General features: G+C 49.0%; 1 protein-coding gene across 11 annotated transcripts in view; it reads left to right on the top strand.

Moving 5' to 3' along the window:
• Positions 1-21,477, top strand: part of LOC149428763 (echinoderm microtubule-associated protein-like 1) — a 182,217-nt gene that overhangs the window by 110,757 nt on the left and 49,983 nt on the right. For 6 of the 11 annotated variants that reach the window (XM_089667022.1, XM_089667027.1, XM_089667024.1 and 3 more), the window contains 5 exons: positions 3,763-3,791; positions 6,441-6,467; positions 12,809-12,938; positions 19,990-20,139; positions 21,204-21,273. In XM_089667022.1, the coding sequence (XP_089523148.1) occupies positions 3,763-3,791; positions 6,441-6,467; positions 12,809-12,938; positions 19,990-20,139; positions 21,204-21,273 (406 nt within the window). Of the gene's footprint in view, positions 1-3,762; positions 3,792-6,440; positions 6,468-10,800; positions 10,915-12,808; positions 12,939-19,989; positions 20,140-21,203; positions 21,274-21,477 lie in introns of those variants that run through there. The other 5 variants (XM_089667028.1, XM_089667026.1, XM_089667023.1 and 2 more) reach the window with 2 other exon arrangements.

Genomic DNA, 21,477 nt, shown 5'->3' with positions numbered 1-21,477 from the left:
CCATATACAGGGAGCTTCTAACCTCTCACCACTCCATCCATTGTACATGAGGACCTCGAGGGGCCCCGCATACAGGGAGCTTCTAACCTCTCACCACTCCATCCATTGTACATGAGAACCTCGAAGGGCCCCGCATACAGGGAGCTTCTAACCTCTCACCACTCCCTCCATTGTACATGAGGACCTCGAAGGGCCCCGCATACAGGGAGCTTCTAACCTCTCACCACTCCATCCATTGTACATGAGGACCTCGAGGGGCCCCACATACAGGGAGCTTCTAACCTCTCACGACTCCATCCATTGTACATGAGGACCTTGAAGGGCCCCACATACAGGGAGCTTCTAACCTCTCACCACTCCATCCATTGTACATGAGGACCTCGAGGGGCCCCACATACAGAGAGCTTCTAACCTCTCACCACTCCATCCATTGTACATGAGGACCTCGAGGGGCCCCACATACAGGGAGCTTCTAACCTCTCACCACTCCATCCATTGTACATGAGGACCTCGAGGGGCCCCACATACAGGGAGCTTCTAACCTCTCACCACTACATCCATTGTACATGAGAAACTCGAAGGGCCCCGCATACAGGGAGCTTCTAACCTCTCACCACTCCATCCATTGTACATGAGAACCTCGAAGGGCCCCGCATACAGGGAGCTTCTAACCTCTCACCACTCCCTCCATTGTACATGAGGACCTCAAAGGGCCCCGCATACAGGGAGCTTCTAACCTCTCACCACTCCATCCATTGTACATGAGGACCTCGAGGGGCCCCACATACAGGGAGCTTCTAACCTCTCACCACTCCATCCATTGTACATGAGGACCTCGAGGGGCCCCACTTACAGGGAGCTTCTAATCTCTCACCACTCCATCCATTGTACATGAGGACCTCGAGGGGCCCCACATACAGGGAGCTTCTAACCTCTCACGACTCCATCCATTGTACATGAGGACCTCGAGGGGCCCCACATACAGGGAGCTTCTAACCTCTCACCACTCCATCCATTGTACATGAGGACCTCGAGGGGCCCCACATACAGGGAGCTTCTAACCTCTCACCACTCCATCCATTGTACATGAGGACCGCGAGGGGCCCCACATACAGGGAGCTTCTAACCTCTCACCACTCCATCCATTGTACATGAGGACCTCGAGGGGCCCCATATACAGGGAGCTTCTAACCTCTCACGACTCCATCCATTGTACATGAGGACCACGAGGGGCCCTGCATACAGGGAGCTTCTAACCTCTCACCACTCCATCCATTGTACATGAGGACCTTGAGGGGCCCCACATAGAGGGAGCTTCTAATCTCTCACCACTCCATCCATTGTACATGAGGACCTCGAGGGGCCCCACATACAGGGAGCTTCTAACCTCTCACGACTCCATCCATTGTACATGAGGACCTCGAAGGGCCCCATATACAGGGAGCTTCTAACCTCTCACTACTCCATCCATTGTACATGAGGACCTTGAAGGGCCCCACATACAGGGAGCTTGTAACCTCTCACCACTCTATCCATTGTACATGAGGACCTCGAAGGGCCCCACATACAGGGAGCGTCTAACCTCTCACTACTCCATCCATTGTACATGAGGACCTTGAAGGGCCCCACATACAGGGAGCTTCTAACCTCTCACCACTCCATCCATTGTACATGAGGACCTCGAGGGGCCCCCCATACAGGGAGCTTCTAACCTCTCACCACTCCATCCATTGTACATGAGGACCTTGAAGGGCCCCATATACAGGGAGCTTGTAACCTCTCACCTTGCTATCCATTGTACGTGAGGACTCGAGGGTCCCCACATACAGGGAGCCTCTAACAGGGAGCAGCACAGTGGCTCAATGGTTAGCACTTCCGCCTGGGTCGTTGGTTCGAATACCAGCCACGGCACCTCCTGCCTGGAGTTTGCATGTTCTCCCTGTGACTGCGTGGGTTTCCTCCGGGTACTCCAGTTTCCTCCCACACTCCAAAGACATGCTGGTAGGTAAATTGGATCCTGTCTAAATTGTCCCCAGTATGTGTATGTATGAATGTGAGTTAGGGACCTTAGTTTGTTCGCTCCTCAGGGGTGGGGCCTGATGGGAATGTATATGTAAAGCGCAGAGTACATTGATGGCGCTATATAAGTACCTGAAATAAATAAATAAAAATAAAAAACCTCTCACCGCTCTATCCATTGTACATGAGGATCCTGAGGGGCCCCACATACAGGGAGTGTCTAACCTCTCACCACTCTATCCATTGTACATGAGGATCCTGAGGGGCCCCACATACAGGGAGCGTCTAACCTCTCACCACTCTATCCATTGTACATGAGGATCCTGAGGGGCCCCACATACAGGGAGTATCTAACCTCTGAACACTCCATCCAATGTACATGAGGATCCTGAGGGGCCCCACATACAGGGAGCGTCTAACCTCTCACCACTCTATCCATTGTACATGAGGATCCTGAGGGGCCCCACATACAGGGAGTATCTAACCTCTGAACACTCCATCCAATGTACATGAGGATCCTGAGGGGCCCCACATACAGGGAGTGTCTAACCTCTCACCACTCTATCCATTGTACATGAGGACCTCGAGGGGCCCCACATACAGGGAGCGTCTAACCTCTCACCACTCTATCCATTGTACATGAGGATCCTGAGGGGCCCCACATACAGGGAGCGTCTAACCTCTCACCACTCTATCCATTGTACATGAGGACCTCGAGGGGCCCCACATACAGGGAGCGTCTAACCTCTGAACACTCCATCCAATGTACATGAGGATCCTGAGGGGCCCCACATACAGGGAGCGTCTAACCTCTCACCACTCTATCCATTGTACATGAGGACCTCGAGGGGCCCCACATACAGGGAGCTTCTAACCTCTCACCACTCCATCCATTGTACATGAGGATCCTGAGGGGCCCCACATTTAAAGGAAGCCTCGTCTGCATGGGTGAGTGAGGACTTATGGTAAGCATTTTACTTTAGCTGGCAGTAAATGGAATTCACAAGCTCTTCAAAGATGCTACAAAACATCGGGACTGGGATCTGTGTCACACAGTCCAAATGATCTGCCTCCAGAAGTCTAAGTATATTGTGCCCCCCCCAGATAAAGTCAGCAATTAGCAGTGGGGGCTGGGGGAGCTCTTTAAGTGCTCTGAGGTTGATTGGTGTTTCTGGGGGTGGTAGGTAGTCACATCTCAGCCCACCACGTACAAAGGCCGTGCACATGGGGTCACTCTGAAATATTGAAACCAGAGGTTCTGTATAACGGCCAGTCAACTGGCATTTTAAGAAGGTGGTCAGTGATGGCCCTTGGTTATATCTTCATGACCGGTTGGCTTTACACTGACCCTGTAATCGATATATTTGTGACCTCCAGCGTCTCAGTCAGATAGTTGGCACCATAAGATGACCGTTTATACCTTCTACCACAAGTTCCTGGATCCCATAGAAGTGATTGTGCAGATACTGACTTTTACAAAGTCTATATTTACATAGGGTAAGACACGCCCCCTACTTGTAATAGTGCTTGGTCCTGGTGATAGGTTGCTGCTGGCCGGTCCCTGTCAGGTGGGAGGGAGTAGTCTGTAGGCTCTGCTGGGGTTGAGAGAAGAAGGGAATAGATGTACGGCTCCTCTGGGGAACGTTTGAAGAGATTCTATTCCATATTAGATACATTCTGCATAAAAAGAAAATACACATTTCATTCTTAACTTTAACTGTTTCCTCTTCAACTGTTTTTTAGCAAACCCAAAGAGCCCGTCTTCAGTGCTGGTGAGTCCAGAACTTCCCTTCGTTTGTGTTCCATATGTGCAGAAATCTTCTACGTTTCATATACATGATGTGGTCACATGACAATTACCCCGATGTGGCTTGCTGGACGTTCCTTTCCAAATCCATGGCCATTATTGTGGAGCCGCCCCAACCCCCCCCCCCCCAATGGGCATTATTGTGGAGCCGCCCGGACCACCCTCCCTCCCCCAAATGGCCATTATTGTGGAGCCGCCCCAACCACCCTCCCCCCCTCAAATGGCCATTATTGTGGAGCCGCCCCAACCACCCTCCCCCCCCCCCCCCCATGGCTATTATTGTGGAGCCGCCCAAACCACCCTTCCCCCCCAATGGCCATTATTATGGAGCCGCCCCAACCACCCTCTCCCCCATGGCTATTATTGTGGAGCCGCCCCCCCCCCCCCCCCCATGGCCATTATTGTGCAGCCGCCAAAACCACCCTTCCACCAATGGCCATTATTCATGGATATTAATATGGAGTAGCCCCCTTCCTCCGAGACCATTTATATAGAATCTCAGCTGTTCTCGCACACACAACCACCCGCAGCCAAATCCCGCTGCTCTATAGAGATGCACAAGGCAGCCATGCATTCTTTATGGCACCCCCACACATCTCAGCCCGCAGTTTATTTGCAGGTGCGGGAACCACAGGGAATTTGCGGTCCCAATTCTGTAACCCCCCTCAGTCCTAACGCTGTAACTGCCCCCCCCCCCAGTCCTAATGCTGTAACCTCCCCGCTCAGTCCTAACAGTGTAGCCCCCCCACCACTCACACACAATCCCATCATCCTGAGAAGTCACATTCACAGACAGAGCTCGGAGCTCGGGCCCTCGGATGAAGGTGAGATGAAAACCGGCGTGATGCGATTGTTCTCTCAGACATTCATGACTTCTAACCTTGCTCTGATCCTTTTAAAGAGCCTGGGAGCCAGTCCTTCCATTGACAAGAGGCAACCTGCGGGGCCACAGGGGCCCCTAGAACTCAATGATCCCAGAAAGTACCAGAATACCTGATAACAAGTCAGCTCTCTGAAGCTGGGCAACACTTTACAATATGACCAGACTGGAGATCAGTCCTTTGTGTCAGGTCGGCCCTGGTGTCACCTCTCGTTCTCACACCTCAAAGCACCTTGTTTCTACACATCTTTCCCTGTACATGCTCTCTGATCCCATTCTGAAGGTTTGTGTTGTATTGACTGCTGGTCCCCGGGATGGATGGATTCGAATTACAGGATATGAAACATTTTACCTGCCATAAGGTGCACTAATCATTTATAATGTCTGCTGGCCTCTGACTTCATCAACAAGCTCCTGATCTCTGTTCCATAGATTTGTATCACAGGCTTTTTGGGGGTGATTCAGTCAGTATGTGGCCTCCTTGGGGGTGGGGCAGTCAATATGTGAGCTCTTTGGGGGTGGGGCAGTCAGTATGTGCGCTCTTTGGGGGCAGGGCAGTCAGTATGTGACCTCCTTTGACATGGGGCAGCCAGTTTGTGACCTTGGGTGTGGGGCAGTCAGTTTGTGACCTTGGGCATGGGGCAACCAGTTTGTGACCTCATTGGGTGTGGGGCAGTCAGTATGTGACGTCTGTGGAGGTGGGGCTGTCAGTATATGAGCTCTTTGGGGCCAGGGGATGTCAGTATGTGGCCTCCTTGGGGAGTGAGGCTATCAGTATGTGGCCTCCTTGTGGATGGGGCTGTCAGTATGTGAGCTCTTTAGTGGTGGGGCAGTCAGTATGTGACTGCTGTGGGGGTGGGGCTGTCAGTATGTGACCTCCTTGGGGGCGGGGCAGTAAGTTTGTGACCACTTTGGTGGTGAAGCAGTCAGTATGTGACCTTGGGGGCGGGGCAGTAAGTTTGTGACCACTTTGGTGGTGAAGCAGTCAGTATGTGACCTCCTTGGGGGGGGGCAGTAAGTTTGTGACCACTTTGGTGGTGAAGCAGTCAGTATGTGACCTCCTTGGGGGCGGGGCAGTAAGTTTGTGACCACTTTGGTGGTGAAGCAGTCAGTATGTGACCTTGGGGGCGGGGCAGTAAGTTTGTGACCACTTTGGTGGTGAAGCAGTCAGTATGTGACCTCCTTGGGGGCGGGGCAGTAAGTTTGTGACCACTTTGGTGGTGAAGCAGTCAGTATGTGACCTCCTTGGGGGGGGGGCAGTAAGTTTGTGACCACTTTGGTGGTGAAGCAGTCAGTATGTGACCTCCTTGGGGGCAGGGCAGTAAGTTTGTGACCACTTTGGTGGTGAAGCAGTCAGTATGTGACCTCCTTGGGGGCAGGGCAGTAAGTTTGTGACCACTTTGGTGGTGAAGCAGTCAGTATGTGACCTCCTTGGGGGCAGGGCAGTAAGTTTGTGACCACTTTGGTGGTGAAGCAGTCAGTATGTGACCTCCTTGGGGATATGGCAGTAATTTTGGTACTTCTTTGGTGAAGGGCAGTCAGTATGTGATCTCTTGAGCGATGAGGCAGTTAGTATGCAACCTTTTTTTGGGGTTGGGGCAGTCAGTATGTGAGGTCTTTGGGGGTGGGGCAATCAGTATGTGACCTTTTGGGGGGCGGGGCAGTCAGTATGTGGCCACGGTGCTGTGAACACATCTTTACCCAGAATTCTCTTTCTGTCTCTGTAATCACAAGGGAAGCGGAGAGTGACACACTGCAAAGGTAGGACTGCCATGTTAGGTTTGGTGCACGCTCTAAACCGCACTGTTGCCAAGGTGATCAGGAGCTGTTGTTTAGCGCCATTACTGTCACGCAGCCCCAAAATGAAACATTGGACAGTTGATGACCATAACCCTGCGGCGGGGTTATCAGTGACAGAATGGTGACCTGTCCTTGTTTTTGAAGAAAAGAGGGAATATGGCGAGTTTCTTCATGTACGGTATTCCCTGTATGTGAATAAAGCCTGCCACTGAGAAACCAAATCCATCAACAATCTAGAAAATCTTGGCACTGGAGAGATGTTGCTTGTGCAGCCATGTGTGTGTGATGTCTGGTGTGTAGAGCAGTGGCTTAGCGCTTGTAGACGGTAGCTAGACTAGCATCCGCTGCTTCGATTTTGCTCAGTAAATGGCTTTATTCCAATATTTAATACACGCTGCAATCCACAAGGCTTGATTCTCACCAACGTCTCGGCAACATACAGCATTTCACCGTCCGATCTTCTCATTGTCACCTGTCTGTGAAGCTCCAATATGGCTGCCCCCAGGATGCAGGAAACCTGCCTGGAGACCAATGGGAAGCTGCCATTGCTGTCCGCCAGAATCTGCTCGTTTTCTGGCTGCCTCTGGCTTTAGTACTGACACAATACAAGTACAAAGTTAGTGTCTCTCCGCTGTCCGTGTCACAGTGTTTCGTATAATGTGGGGCGGGGTTTGAGCCTCAACAGTTTTTACTGTTTCCAGCTTGGGAAGATTTTACTTTCAGTGACAAACCATCACTGGGGATGGAACAGTAACACCTAACAGGTTCTAATCTTCCTCTACTAAATCATGTGTTTTAGTGCCATGTCCCAGGTGTAGGGAGCACCCCTCGCTTTCTGCCTCTCTGACCACCATCTCCAAGGAAGGGAAATGAATCCTCCCCTCCAGGGGCACAGACAGCAATGGAAACTTGGCTCAAGTAGAATGAGGAGCTGGATTCAGGTTCACTAGATCACTGAAATTGCAGTAAGGCTGCTCCCAAGCAAAGTGGGGGGTCCCTATAGGATGGTGGAAGATCTGAAGATCTTTCTATTGGGTGGATTTGGTACAGGGACACATAAACGTTTAAGTGATAAGATTGATAAAAACTGAAATAGAATGTTCAGCTAAAATCAAACTAAGATGGCAAAAGTCATATTACAGCCAAGTGTTCTCAGTAGGAAAGGTTTGTGGTTCCCGACTGTTCATGTGTCTCTATCTCTCCTTGATGGAACGAATGTCATGGCTGTCATCAGTATTTCAACAATTTTTAATAGTACTGCTCAGACCTTGAAGAAGGGGACATACCCCGAAAGCTTGTCCTCAAAATTGTATGTTAGTGCAAATAAAAAAAGTATCACGGACAGTACTCAATTGCTTCTAATGGAGGAAAATTCTCTGCCCTTTACAATAAATCTTTTAATGGATCTGATGGCACCTTATGGGCATGCAGTTGGCTCCATGTTGGAAAGGTTTTGACCTCTCATTTGGCAGATACGCCTTTGGACATGGTAGTGGCGAGGAAGCTTTCCACCTCCAGCCGGGTCTGAGTAATGGTTAGCAGAGGAAAAATCCTGACATAGATGGGTCAGAGAACCTGAAGGTTTCACTACATTTGAGTGAAAGTTCAAGTTTGGTAGAAAAAAAACCAACCTTGAACAAGGCTTTATCCAGATGTATATGAGTTGCAGAATTTGGCAATGGGTCGGCCCACCAGTCCCTGTTACTGGCTGCTCATCCAGCTCATTGCTGAACATGAATTGGCCGCTCTCCAGTTCCAGAATGTAGAATTTCTTTCTTAGTACATAGGTGACAAGTTTTCTTCCATTGACCTCTCTCTAGGAGTGGTCAGTTGTATTTCTGATTGTCTCATTGCGTCTTGCTCTGGGAGAAGTCTGTAAGTCAACCCAACCCCCACCAAGATGAAATGCTGTATGTTGGCTGGTAGGGTTGGTAGATTTCTGATAGTAGGATGTTATATTCAGATTGATTTTACACCAATTGGTCATCTTCCTTAGATTTGTAATAAAGAATGATTTTACATTCAAATGATTTTAATGGTTACGCCCGAAGGCTCTGCTAAAATCTAAAACAATTATTTTAAAACTCCCCTCTGTATGAAGAAAGACGTTTACGTGTGTATAGACGATCATCTGCGGTCACTCATTCATTTCTATGGGACTTCACAGCAGAGACTGAACCAGTCACATCCGCCCTTGTGGCCAAAGGAGCTTACATTCTAATGTTTCTAGCACAGTCAACACACAGTAGGCCAGAATTTGGGTAAAGTCCTTTTCTCCGCTAGTATCCTCCTGGAATGTGGGAGGAAGCCTATGCCAACATAAGGAGAGTCTACAAGCTGTAATGTAATGGATTCCAATGTTGTACATTTCCGTAGTCTGAGGACTCCGGTGGAAACCTCTTCTTCAGAGCTGTATGATGAGATGGCTTTCCATTGAACCTCACACAGTCTTTGGTAGAGGTACACCATGTTCCAGATCAATAAAACCCACTGATTGTAATGTATGCTACACTGGACCGTGGGCCTCTTGTATAAAACTTAGTAGGAAAAAGATGACGTTTTGTTGCAGTAGCACACAGTCTAATATGTTTTTTACTTCTAACAATCGGGGACCAATGAGAGTAGTTCCTGATCATGTGATCACTGCCATCTATGATATAAGGTTAGCCTGAAGATGGCAGTTTTCTTCTGTTTAATACTGTAATGTCTTATACAATTACAGTATGAAACTTTTTAAGTACATAAGTTAGACTATAATATTAAATTCAAAGTTTAATATGTCTTTTCAAAGTATATAAAATGGATTAGGTAATCGCATTAACCCGCAAGCGTACCAACCGCTCCATTTGCCTTCAATGCTCTCTGTTCACAGACAGGTTGAGCAACATCTGGGGTCCTATGGGTACCCTCACAATATATTTGATTCAACTTTCTATGGAATTGCATTTATTTCCCCTTAAAAATATATTTTTCATTTTCTAAAAGATTAAAAAAATCCTTTATTGTAGCAGAAGCAATACTAGAACACCATTGAGATGGATTGTGTGTTGTTGCTTCCTCTGCCTCTGACTTGTTCCTCATAAATCTATTCTCAATACAAAAAGGATTGGGTTATTGGGGATCAGCTTGGAACTTGGGGGGCCACCATCAGCGTGTGACCATGATTATGACATTGAAGCCCAGATCCTTCTGATGGGAATGGTTCAGTCTCCTCTGTGCTACGTTACATTGATGGTATATAAATCATCAAAGAATGGAGAGCTGGATTGGGGTTGCTATCGGCAACATTGGAATTGTCAGTACTGTCATTACAAGTGCTTACCCTACGTGTTGCCATAAACGCCTATAACCGATGAAGCCATGGCGATTTGCGTGCGACGTGCATCTACATTTGGTTACTTCTGTCTGCACGTCTCTTTAGGGGAGTTTTAAGGTAAATTGTTTTGGGGCAGCATTCTAGCATTTAAAGGAGAACTCCTCAGAGAAGACAAACGTAGCATTAGACTCATCCCCGTTCTGCCACTCAGCCGTCCAATGACGTGGCTCGGTTTTTCAGGTTTTGGGATGTCTGATTTCCCTGCAGATTTCTTTTGGAGATCCAGACTGATGAGTCTCCAGACTTGTTGGATTTTAATGTAGGAAAGTGACTGCACACTTTATTCATCACAACATTCCACTGGTACAGCCTTGAGGAGTTGTCCTTTAATGGGTCGATCCATCCAAAAGTGGTATTTTAGTATGTAGGTGGAGCCTGGTGGGTGGAGTCATCCCTTGGCTTCCTATATTTTTGGATACCTTAACAGCAGGTTTACAGACAAAGGAACTGGGCACAGGGATGGTGGGAACCCCTCATAATGGGCACAGCAGGTGTATAGACCCCAGAACTCTGGAGCACAGAGATTTCACCAATAGCGTCCCCAAGAAATATTAGTTCTATTACTTCCTCGTCATGAACCAAAAACTGAATATCAATTTTGGGTGGACTGACCATTAGGCATCGGGTGAAGGTTCATGTAGTGACCATCCCCTACACAATGCATATAGTACCCCTTTATTTACTTATTTAGATTTTGTTTCTTCCAATAACATGGACCTCATGCCTCCCCCTCCTTTTCTTGTGTTTTTTTCTTCTTTTGTGGTATGTGCCGTGTTCTGTAGTAACCGTTCAGGTGTTGATGGCTTCGCAACTGCTTGACGCCTGTAAGAGCAAGGCCGAATCCATTGACCAGCTGACACAGGAACTGCCCAGTCCCGAGAGCGGGCAGTTCTCATTGGACAAGAACATGTCACTGCCGCTGACTAACAGTCCAAGCGTTGTGCCCTTCCCCCGATCGCCCAGCTTCAAAAGCCCCAAGTCCCCCAGCAGCTACTTCCAGCTTTGCTATTAATTGTTTTCTTTTTCTGCATGGTAACTGATCTGTTTGCTCCTCTTCCTGATTTTTGATGTATTTGGACCTGTTTTGTCTGTATTGGCTCTTTCTTCCTTTAGCGGTTTGTACAATCTCTGTCATGCAGCAGAAATACGCAGATAGCCGGTCACCTTATCTAGGCTGGTGTCACCCAATCACTACAATCTTCTCTGTAACATTGTAATGTCATTTCTGATGCTTTTTATGATTTAGAGTCTGCAGATTTCATTACAGTACATCTAAGGCTCCAGAGCAACCATCTCAATCCCAAATCCAGTCCCTTTGTGATGTACAAACCTCATAAAATAGATACAAATCTTCCTGTACCCCCTACCCCCACCTGATCCAGATCCTCCTTCCTTTGTGTCTCACACGCTCTCTCCCAGGCACTGCAGCTCACAGTGGGAGGGATTCAGAGGCAGTCCTACCAATCCAGAAAACAATGGGCGGGACTAGGTGTGAGCAGGTACTAATTGACCAGCTATGGGCTTGTGAAGCAGCTATGAAAATGCTGATAGCCACGCCCCCTGTAACATCTTCCCCTCCCACTGTAGCTCAAGAACTCATAGAAGACGTGGATGACAATATTATTCTTAATACAGAAATCTGCATTAGGTGGACTTCACTGGCAGGATCAACAGGTACTAGTTGGAGACTTTGCAGGGGAGAAAGCTGAAAGTGCAGATGGTTTTCTACTTAGAAGATCTATTGTATATTCTACAGTTTTGCCCCTATTGTATAAAATACATAGTATTGAGTCCCGTAGTTCCCAGGTACTGACTCCACCCAGGTAGCAGCACCTCCTATGAGCCTCCATGTGCTGTGAACAGCTGTAACACTTCCCCTTATTGCTGGGAGGCCATGGAGCACTTCTATGGAGACACGTAGAAGGATGAGAGTCTATTAAGATCCTCAGCTTGGTCATTTCAGGTATCATGCTTGTATTTCCAGTGGGAACCAGTTCCCCTTATTGCTGGGAGGCCATGGAGCACTTCTATGGAGACACGTAGAAGGATGGGAGTCTAGTAAGATCCTCAGCTCGGTCATTTCTGGTATCATGCTTGTATTTCCAGTGGGAACCAGTTCCCCTTATTGCTGGGAGGCCATGGAGCACTTCTATGGAGACACGTAGAAGGATGAGAGTCTATTAAGATCCTCAGCTCGGTCATTTCTGGTATCATGCTTGTATTTCCAGTGGGAACCAGTTCCCCTTATTGCTGGGAGGCCATGGAGCACTTCTATGGAGACACGTAGAAGGATGAGAGTCTATTAAGATCCTCAGCTCGGTCATTTCTGGTATCATGCTTGTATTTCCAGTGGGAACCAGTTCCCCTTATTGCTGGGAGGCCATGGAGCACTTCTATGGAGACACGTAGAAGGATGATAGTCTGGTAAGATCCTCAGCTTGGTCATTTATGGTATCTTGCTTCTTAGCCCTGATGAAGGGCAGTTCTGAGCTCCTGAAACTTGTTGGATTCTTGACCTCGGACTTATTCCAGATCTGTTCTGCTCTCACCCTTCTAATACTTTAGGGACCCCATGGGACACCCCGGTGATACCTGTATAAGTTGTAGCCCAGCCACTGATTTGGCCTACCGTGGGGTCCAGAGCTCCACCAACATGTCATTGATGACAGAGATTGTATGTTCCCAATCTTCTCATATGTTTTTTCTTTTCTATCACGCTTTATCTGTAGGTGATCATTGTGATCAATGACTTTGCATGTTGTCACTCATTAATAAATTACTAAACTGACTGACCTGGTCTCGTGTTTTCTTTTTTTTCCCTTTTCACGCTTCTTCCTCTAACAAGTCATCTCACAAGTTGGCGATTGTCACCATTACTTCATTCCAGAAGAAAACTCTTAGCTTTTTTTTTTCTCTTGTTTTCTAGAGGAAGGTTATGTGAAGATGTTTCTGAGGGGACGTCCAGTCACCATGTACATGCCCAAAGACCAAGTGGAGTCCTATAATCTGGAGGCCAAGGTCGAGCTTCCAACAAAGCGACTTAAACTGGAATGGGTGTATCCTTTACTGATGGCGTCTCTGCTTGTTGAAACTTCAAGGCAGTCTTAAAGACTAACTCCGGCTCAATATTCTGACCTCAATTAAAACAGGTCAACGGAACTGCATCACAAAATCAGATGAATGTCACCTTCTATAACTGACAGATCTGCTAGTTCACCTTTGGGGATTAGTATAGCTACCACCATACTTCCTCACTACTATGGGTGTCAGCACTGCAGGACACATAGATCCTATCGCTATGATGGTGTCTCCGGCTGCCTCTCCTACAGCCCATTCACATCAAAGGAACACCCTCCTCCTCGGCAGCAGTGGGGTGTGGGCTTTCTTTCTGGACAGAGTGGTGCTCATGTAATGATGTGTAAGCGCCACGCAGTCCTGTGAGCCCAGTCAGCGTGATGACGCACCCACATACGATGTGTAACCAAGCTCCTCTCATAGGAAATGGATAGAATGGTGTGAGTTGTGTTCTGCTCAAAGAGGACCATCTGAGCTGAGGCCATCGCTGGATTGTGGAAAGGGCTAGGACCGCGTAGACTCGCTGTTTTATTTAATATGGGGGGACAGGGAATTATTACAAGGGGGCAGGGAATTAAAAAAGTGAAGTTTTATTTGAATACTTACAGTATATGAATGTATTTAGTTCACTTACTGTAACTACCTGAGTTTGACCACTTGCAGTCTCCTCTACAGCAGAGCTCAGACTGGGAGAGGGAGAAGTAGCACAAGGAGCCATTTAGATATGCTGCGGCGCTAACAAGGAACCGGCTTTTAGGAGGAGAGAGCAGAGCGATAGAGAGATGACCTTATTAGCCTGCAACTTCTCCTTTTGCTGGTCAGCCGCAGGCTGGAAGAGGGACAAGACCTGGAAGAGTTACTGAACTGTAGCAGGGAAAAATCAGGTCTGCTCCCCGACAGGGCTGTGTTGTGTGATCCTCACCCCTGTCCTGCCCTGGTCTCTTCTATCTACAACAGTTCCCTCTCATCCCCACTGGACACACGCTCTCCTCACTACACCCAGAATCAGCCCCGACCATTACAACCTTGGCAAACTGACGACAAGAGCGCAGCTACAGTGGATATAAAAAGTCTTCACACCCATTAAAATGTCAGGTTTCTGTGATGTAAAGGTGGAAAAAGTTCTGAAATGATTTATCTTTGTCTCATTTTTTTACATTACAGAAAACTGACTTATTATTATTATTATACAGGATTTATATAGCGCCGAAGGGTGTGCTCAGTGCTGTACATTATAGGGGGACAGAACATGAGACAATACAGTACAATACAATACACGAGGGGGGGGAGGGCCCTGATCCTGGGAGCTTACAATCTAGGAGGGAGGGGTAGAGGTACAGGAGGAAGTGGCTGTGGGGGATGGAGTGGCAGGAGGAGTGGAGGAGATCGGCTGTTAGGTGAGGGTGGGGTAGGCTTCCCTGAAGAGATGGGTTTTCTGGGAGCGCCTGAAGGTGAGGAGGGAAGGTGACAGTCTGATGGATTGGGGTAGGGAGTTCCAGAGGATGGGAGAAGTCCTGGAGAAGTCCTGCAGTCGGGCGTGGGAGGAGGAGACCAGGGAGCTGGAGAGTAGGAGGTCCTGTGAGGAGCGAAGGGCACGGGTAGGGTAGTATTTGGGTATCAGGTCGGTGAGGTAGTTTGGGGCAGCGTTGTGAATGGCTTTGTATGTCAGAGTTAGTAATTTTTAATTTAATGCGTTGGGCAATCGGGAGCCAGTGAAGGGATTGGCAGAGGGGGGAGGCAGATGTGGAGCGGTTGGTGAGGTGGATGAGTCTAGCCGCTGAGTTCAGGATAGACTGGAGTGGGGATAGCATTTGTTTGGGTAGGCCAGTGAGGAGGGAGTTGCAGTAGTCCAGGCGTGAGATGATGAGGGAGGCCAGTGAGAAGGGAGTTGCAGTAGTCCAGGGGTGAGATGATGAGGGAGGCCAGTGAGGAGGGAGTTGCAGTAGTCCAGGCGTGAGATGATGAGGGAGGCCAGTGAGGAGGGAGTTGCAGTAGTCCAGGCGTGAGATGATGAGGGAGGCCAGTGAGGAGGGAGTTGCAGTAGTCCAGGCGTGAGATGATGAGGGAGGCCAGTGAGGAGGGAGTTGCAGTAGTCCAGGCGTGAGATGATGAGGGAGGCCAGTGAGGAGGGAGTTGCAGTAGTCCAGGCGTGAGATGATGAGGGAGGCCAGTGAGGAGGGAGTTGCAGTAGTCCAGGCGTGAGATGATGAGGGAGGCCAGTGAGGAGGGAGTTGCAGTAGTCCAGGCGTGAGATGATGAGGGAGTGTACGAGTTGTTTAGTAGTGTCTGGGGTGAGGAATGTACATATCTTGGAGATGTTGCGGAGGTGGAGCCTGTATGACTTTGATAGTGATTGGACATGAGGTTGGAAGGAAAGGTTTGAGTCCAGGGTGACACCCAGGACTTTGGCGTGTGGGGTGGGATTGATGGTGGCGTTGCTAGTCCTGATGGAGAGGATGGGGGGCGGGGCGCGGGGTGGGGTGGAAACTAGGAGCTCGGTTTTGGACAGGTTTAACTTGAGGAAGTGGAGCGACATCCAGTCTGATATGTCGTTCAGTAGGTGTGTGATTCGGGCGGAGAGTGAGGGGTGAGGTGAGGGGTGGAGAGGTAAATTTACGTGTCGTTGGCATAGAGGTGATAGTTGAAGCCGTGGGAGTATATCAGTTTGCCAAGGGAGGAGGTGTAGATGGAGAAGAGGAGGAGTCTGAGGACAGAGCCTTGGGGACTCCAACAGAGAGGGGGAGGGAGAGGGAGGTGGTGGCGTTATAGGTAACGCTGAAGGAGCGTTGGGAAAGGTAGGAGGAGAACCAAGAGAGAGCGGAGTCTCTGATGCCAAAGGAGTGCAGTTTAGTAAGAAGGAGGGGGTGGTCGACGGTGTCGAAGGCCGCGGAGAGGTCGAGGAGCAGGAGGATTGAGTAGTGTCCATTGGCTTTGGCGGTTAGCAGGTCGTTGGTGATTTTAAGTAGGGCGGTTTCGGTGGAGTGTAGGGCAGTTTCGGTGGAGTGTAGGGCAGTTTCGGTGGAGTGTAGGGCGGTTTCGGTGGAGTGTAGGGCGGTTTCGGTGGAGTGTAGGGCGGTTTCGGTGGAGTGTAGGGCGGTTTCAGTGGAGTGTAGGGGACAGAAGCCAGCCAGTAGTGGATCAAGGAGGTTGTTATCAGTGAGGTGGGAGCTCAGGTGATTGTAGGCTAAGCGCTCAAGGAGCTTGGAAGTGAAAGGCAGCAGGGAGATGGGTCTGAGGTTGTTTAGGTCAGTGGGGTCAAGGGGGGGTTTTTTGAGTATGGGGGTGATGTGTGTGTACTTTAGGGCGGAGGGGAATGCGCCAGGAGAGAGGGAGAGATTGAAGATGTGGGTGAGGGAGGGAATGATGGAGGAGGGAGGTGACTGGAGGAGATGTGAGGGGACAGGGTCAGGGGGGCAAGTGGTGAGGTGGGCTTCAGTGAAGACCTTAGAGACCTCAGTGGTAGCAGGGCTGAAGAAGCGGAGTGTTGGGGAGGTGATAGTGTGCGGGGTGTTAGGTATGGTGGGGGGCAGTGCGGTTGCGAGGTCAGAGAAGGAGAGTTGAGAGGGTGATGGAGGCCAGGTGGGGAGGTAGATTGCGAATTGACAATGTCCTTACGGATTGCGTCAATCTTGTTTTGGAAATGATTGGCAATCTCGTCGGCGGTGAGTGAGGTACTGGGTGGGGGTGGGGAGAGCAGGGATTTGAAAGTGGAGAAGAGCCGGCGAGGACAGGTGGAGAGGGTGTTGATGAGGGTTACGAAATATGTTTGCTTGGCGGCGTGGAGGAAGGTGGTGTAGTTGGATTTGTAGAGGGAGAACGCTCGAGGGGATCTGGTTTTGCGCCATAATCGCTCCAGCGCGTGACTGCGTCGTTTGAGACATTTTGTGTGGTCGTTCTGCCAGGGTTGAAGCGGTCGGGGTCTGATGTTACGCGTGGTTAGGGGTGCCAGGGAGTCTAGGGCAGCTGAGAGTGAGTCGTTGTACGCAGTAGTGGCCAGGTCAGGTCACGCTTTAATGGGTGTGTAGACTTTTTATATCCACTGTAGCTGCACTCTTGAGTGACTATATCCTGGCAAGACTACAAATCTGCCTCCTGAAACACAATTCCCACCTCCATGCTGCCAAGAAAACCTATTTTGTTCTTCTCCTTAAGGCAGGCCATAGATTGTGTGGATCTCTTTCCTGTAACCAGGGGTTGCAAGAAAGAAATTTGTACGGTTCCCCCATGAACACCCAGGAGACTGATGCAGATCATGGAGACATCTCCATTTTACAGATCTCTTCCTCACCTATCATACCCAGTCTTCCACCACACTCCATGCTTTCCTCCTATGACCTGGCTACCACAGAGAAGGTAACCAAACTGCGCGGATGCCCACCTAACCACTAGTCCCATGGCTTCATCCTATTATTGAACAGTTCCACAGGCAGCCACGAGGTAAATGTCCAGGTGCTCACCCAAGAAATCCACATAAATCCAAAACTGGGTTAGAGACTCTTACGAGTCTTGCAAAGGAAGACCAAAAACAGCAGTGATTTTATTGTCAGAGTGTCGATGAAGCTCCGCAGAAGACAAAAAGATAGACTGCGCTTCATCGAAATGTGGAAAAAACACTATTTATGTAGCACAGACAATATACACAGCACTTCATACGGAACATTTACATTAGTTGCTGCGTTCAAGGAGCTTACAATCTAAGGTCCCTATCTCCCATTCATACACACACATAACAGGGCCAGCTTTATGGAGTGCCGATTGGGATGCTAAAGATGTGACTCAGCCACATATTACCCCCCTCCCCCCACACCCAACTGCAAGTGTACATGAGGTCTTAGGTCAGATGTGAAAAACTGATTTTTGGGTTGCATTATTATTGATTTATGAAGACCAGGTTTTGGGGGGCGCTCAGAACTGATGGACGTTATAGAAGGGTCTTTTGATCCTCCTTTAGTTTGACAGTTTGTTTTTTGCACTCAGAATCAGAACAATGATTAAATCTTTGATGAAAATGAGCTTTTTTTTATTTTGCTTCAGGGTCTTCTTTTATTCTGTGACAAATGTGACTTGTCTTTTCAGCTGAGCTCCTGGTTCTCCGTATATTCCTTTACCCATTCCACAAGAAGTTGACTTATACAACATTTCCACTGGCAGCATTTTCTAGTTTCTACTTTTCATAGGAATGAAGCTCAGGAAGATCTTGATACTGGAGTCCCATAAAACCATCCTAACCAGCTGGCCAGCCACTGTCTGGGGCAGAAATAAGTGAGATAGGCTTTGTAAACTGCTGCAAATGCCAGTCTTCTGTAGGATGAGTAGTCTTGGCCGTACCCACCTGCCATGCTCCAAATTCTGGTCTTCTCTAGGATGAGTAGTCTTGACAGCGCCTGCCTGACATGCTGCAAATGCTGGTCTTCTGTAGGATGAGTAGTCTTGACAGTTCCCGTGTGACATGCTGCAAATGCTGGTCTTCTGTAGGGTGAGTAGACCTGGCAGTGCCCACCTGCTGTGCTGCAAATGCTGGTCTTCTGTAGGATGAGTAGTCTTGACAGTGCCCACCTACCATGCTGCAAATGCCGGTCTTCTGTAGGATGAGTAGTCTTGGCAGTGCCTGCCCATTTACCATGCTGCAAATGCTGGTCTTCTGTAGGATGAGTAGTCTTAGCAGTGCCTGCCCACTTACCATGCTGCAAATGCTGGTCTTCTGTAGGATGAGTAGTCTTAGCAGTGCCTGCCCACTTACCATGCTGCAAATGCTGGTCTTCTGTAGGATGAGTAGTTTAGCAGTGCCCACCTGCCATGCTGCAAATGCCGGTCTTCTGTAGGATGAGTAGTCTTAGCAGTGCCTGCCCACCATGCGCCAAATGCTGGTCTTCTGTAGGATGAGTAGTCTTGGCAGTGCCACCATGCTGCTCCTCTTCTCCTTTCTCCATTGACATGAACAGGCACATTTAGCCTAGCCAAGTGCCCACCTGCCATGCTGCAAATGCTGGTCTTCTGCAGAATGAGTAGTCTTGGCAGTGCCCACCTGCCATGCTGCAAATGCTGGTCTTCTGTAGGATGTGTAGTCTTGGCAGTGCCCACCTGCCATGCTGCAAATGCTGGTCTTCTTTAGGATGAGTAGTCTTGGCAGTGCCCACCTGCCGTGCTGCAAATGTTGGTCTTCTGTAGGATGAGTAGTCTTGGCAGTGCCCACCTGCCATGCTGCAAATGCCGGTCTTCTGTAGGATGAGTAGTCTTGGCAGTGCCCACCTGCCATGCTGCAAATGCTGGTCTTCTGTAGGATGAGTAGTCTTGGCAGTGCCCACCTGATGTGCTGCAAATGCCGGTCTTTTGTAGGATGAGTAGTCTTGGCAGTGCCCACCTGCTGTGCTGCAAATGCTGGTCTTCTGTAGGATGAGTAGTCTTAGCAGTGCCTGCCCACCATGCGCCAAATGCTGGTCTTCTGTAGGATGAGTAGTCTTGGCAGTGCCCACCTGCCGTGCTGCAAATGCCGGTCTTCTGTAGGATGAGTAGTCTTGGCAGTGCCCACCTGCCATGCTGCAAATGCCGGTCTTCTGTAGGATGAGTAGTCTTAGCAGTGCCTGCCCACCATGCGCCAAATGCTGGTCTTCTGTAGGATGAGTAGTCTTGGCAGTGCCCACCTGCCGTGCTGCAAATGCCGGTCTTCTGTAGGATGAGTAGTCTTGGCAGTGCCCACCTGCCATGCTGCAAATGCCGGTCTTCTGTAGGATGAGTAGTCTTAGCAGTGCCTGCCCACCATGCTGCAAATGCTGGTCTTCTGTAGGATGAGTAGTCTTGGCAGTGCCCACCTGCCATGCTGCAAATGCTGGTCTTCTGTAGGATGAGTAGTCTTAGCAGTGCCACCATGCTGCTCCTCTTCTCCTTTCTCCATTGACATGAACAGGCGCATTTAGCCTAGCCAAGTGTTCCTGTGTATGGCGAGCTCGGCCTTGCAGGTGACACCTTCCCAGCCTTAGATATTCCTAAAAAAATGTTCTGTGAGACATGGTGCTTCCTTAACCAGTATTCCAGCTATGGCTATCGAGGACGCGACTGCCGCACCAATTTGTACCTTTTACCCACCGGAGAAACGGTTTATTTTATAGCTTCCGTTGTTGTGTTGTATAATGTAGAAGAACAGCTGCAACGACATTACACCGGACACAACGATGACGTCAAGTGGTGAGTCGGCGACTGTCCCAAAAGTAAATTTCAGAGCTCTATATCATGGAGGATTTTACACCAGGAAGAGCCGAGGAAATCAGAAAAGATTTTATATCTTTAGCATCAGCTCATAGCCCAGTTCTGGTTTGTTTGTGGTTGAGGGACACCCAAAGTCATTCCAGCTACTTCCTGTGAATGTAGGGTGTCATGGGCCCACCCCCTGAGAGAACGTTTCCATGACAGTCTGCACTCACAGTACAATGACGGAGAGAGAGGCACTGACATCATTCCATTTCTGTATGAAGGACAGCACAGAGAGCACCCAGAATGTTTCATGAGAAGCCAGAACATGTGAAGACCAGGTAGATATAATGTAAAAACATTGTCAGAGAGGCCTTAATATTGTATAACCCCCTAAGGCCCAATGAAACCATCAAAAACCCCATTGCCCAATAGTAACTGAGCAGAGAATGCGAGTCTTACCGTTCCAGCAGATCAGAGCCATAGTAAAACTTGGCTGCCCACCACCATGCAGCATAGCCGGACCACTGTGCTCTGTGTAAGCAGTGACCTCTCTGCTGCAGTCCTACACACCCCCCCCCGGAGTCAGAACCCTCCACTGGGCAAAGCTCATGTTCTCTGCTGATTCGCAGGGCTGTCAGACTGCAGCAGAGATTTATATGCAATATTTGATACTTCAAGAATCGGCCTCATTCTCATGTTGGGAGGCTCAGCGGCGGGGAACATATTGTAAGGTGTAGGTCTGGGAGCACCAAGGTTTTCCTGATTTTTGGTTTTCTTCCTAATAGTAAAACCTTTAGTTCTGCATGTAATAAAGAAAAGAATTACAAAAAGCAATGACAACTGGCAGTGCATGCTGGGAGTTGTTGTTCCCCCATCCCCCGTATTAGACAAGGTGATGTTCCCATGGTGGGAAATGTTCCTCTATGGAGCTGAGAAGAAAGTGCTCCCTGCTAGGCAGACATTGACTCATCCGGCGTGATCTGCAGACTCTTAGAAGTGCGTCTTAATTATTCATCGCTTCGCTGAAGTGCGCAAAACTTCTGTCTTTTCTCTTTTAGCCTTGCGGTCCATCCTGATAAAATTACCATAGCAACAGGCCAGGTTGCCGGGACATCCAAGGATGGTAAAGTAAGTGATTCTGTTTCTGTTGAAGGTATAAAGTGAGTTCAGCTCTCCCTGGCATTGTTCCAGACTCCGAAAACCTCTCATCTTCCTGCAGAGATGGGGGGAGGGGGGATGATTGTGCGGCAGCTTTGTATTCAAAGAGCAGCCATGGGGATGAGTGCTGCAAGTGTTCTGCTGAATGGAATGTCCCCACTTTATATGGAATGG

The sequence above is a fragment of the Staurois parvus genome, unplaced genomic scaffold (assembly GCF_062004578.1).
Source record: "Staurois parvus isolate SC_StPar_1 unplaced genomic scaffold, SC_StPar_1.0 ptg002978l, whole genome shotgun sequence".
In the NCBI taxonomy this organism is placed as follows: Eukaryota; Metazoa; Chordata; class Amphibia; order Anura; family Ranidae; genus Staurois; species Staurois parvus.
Note: the sequence above shows the minus strand (reverse complement) of the source record. Positions and strands in the feature narration are given on the sequence as shown.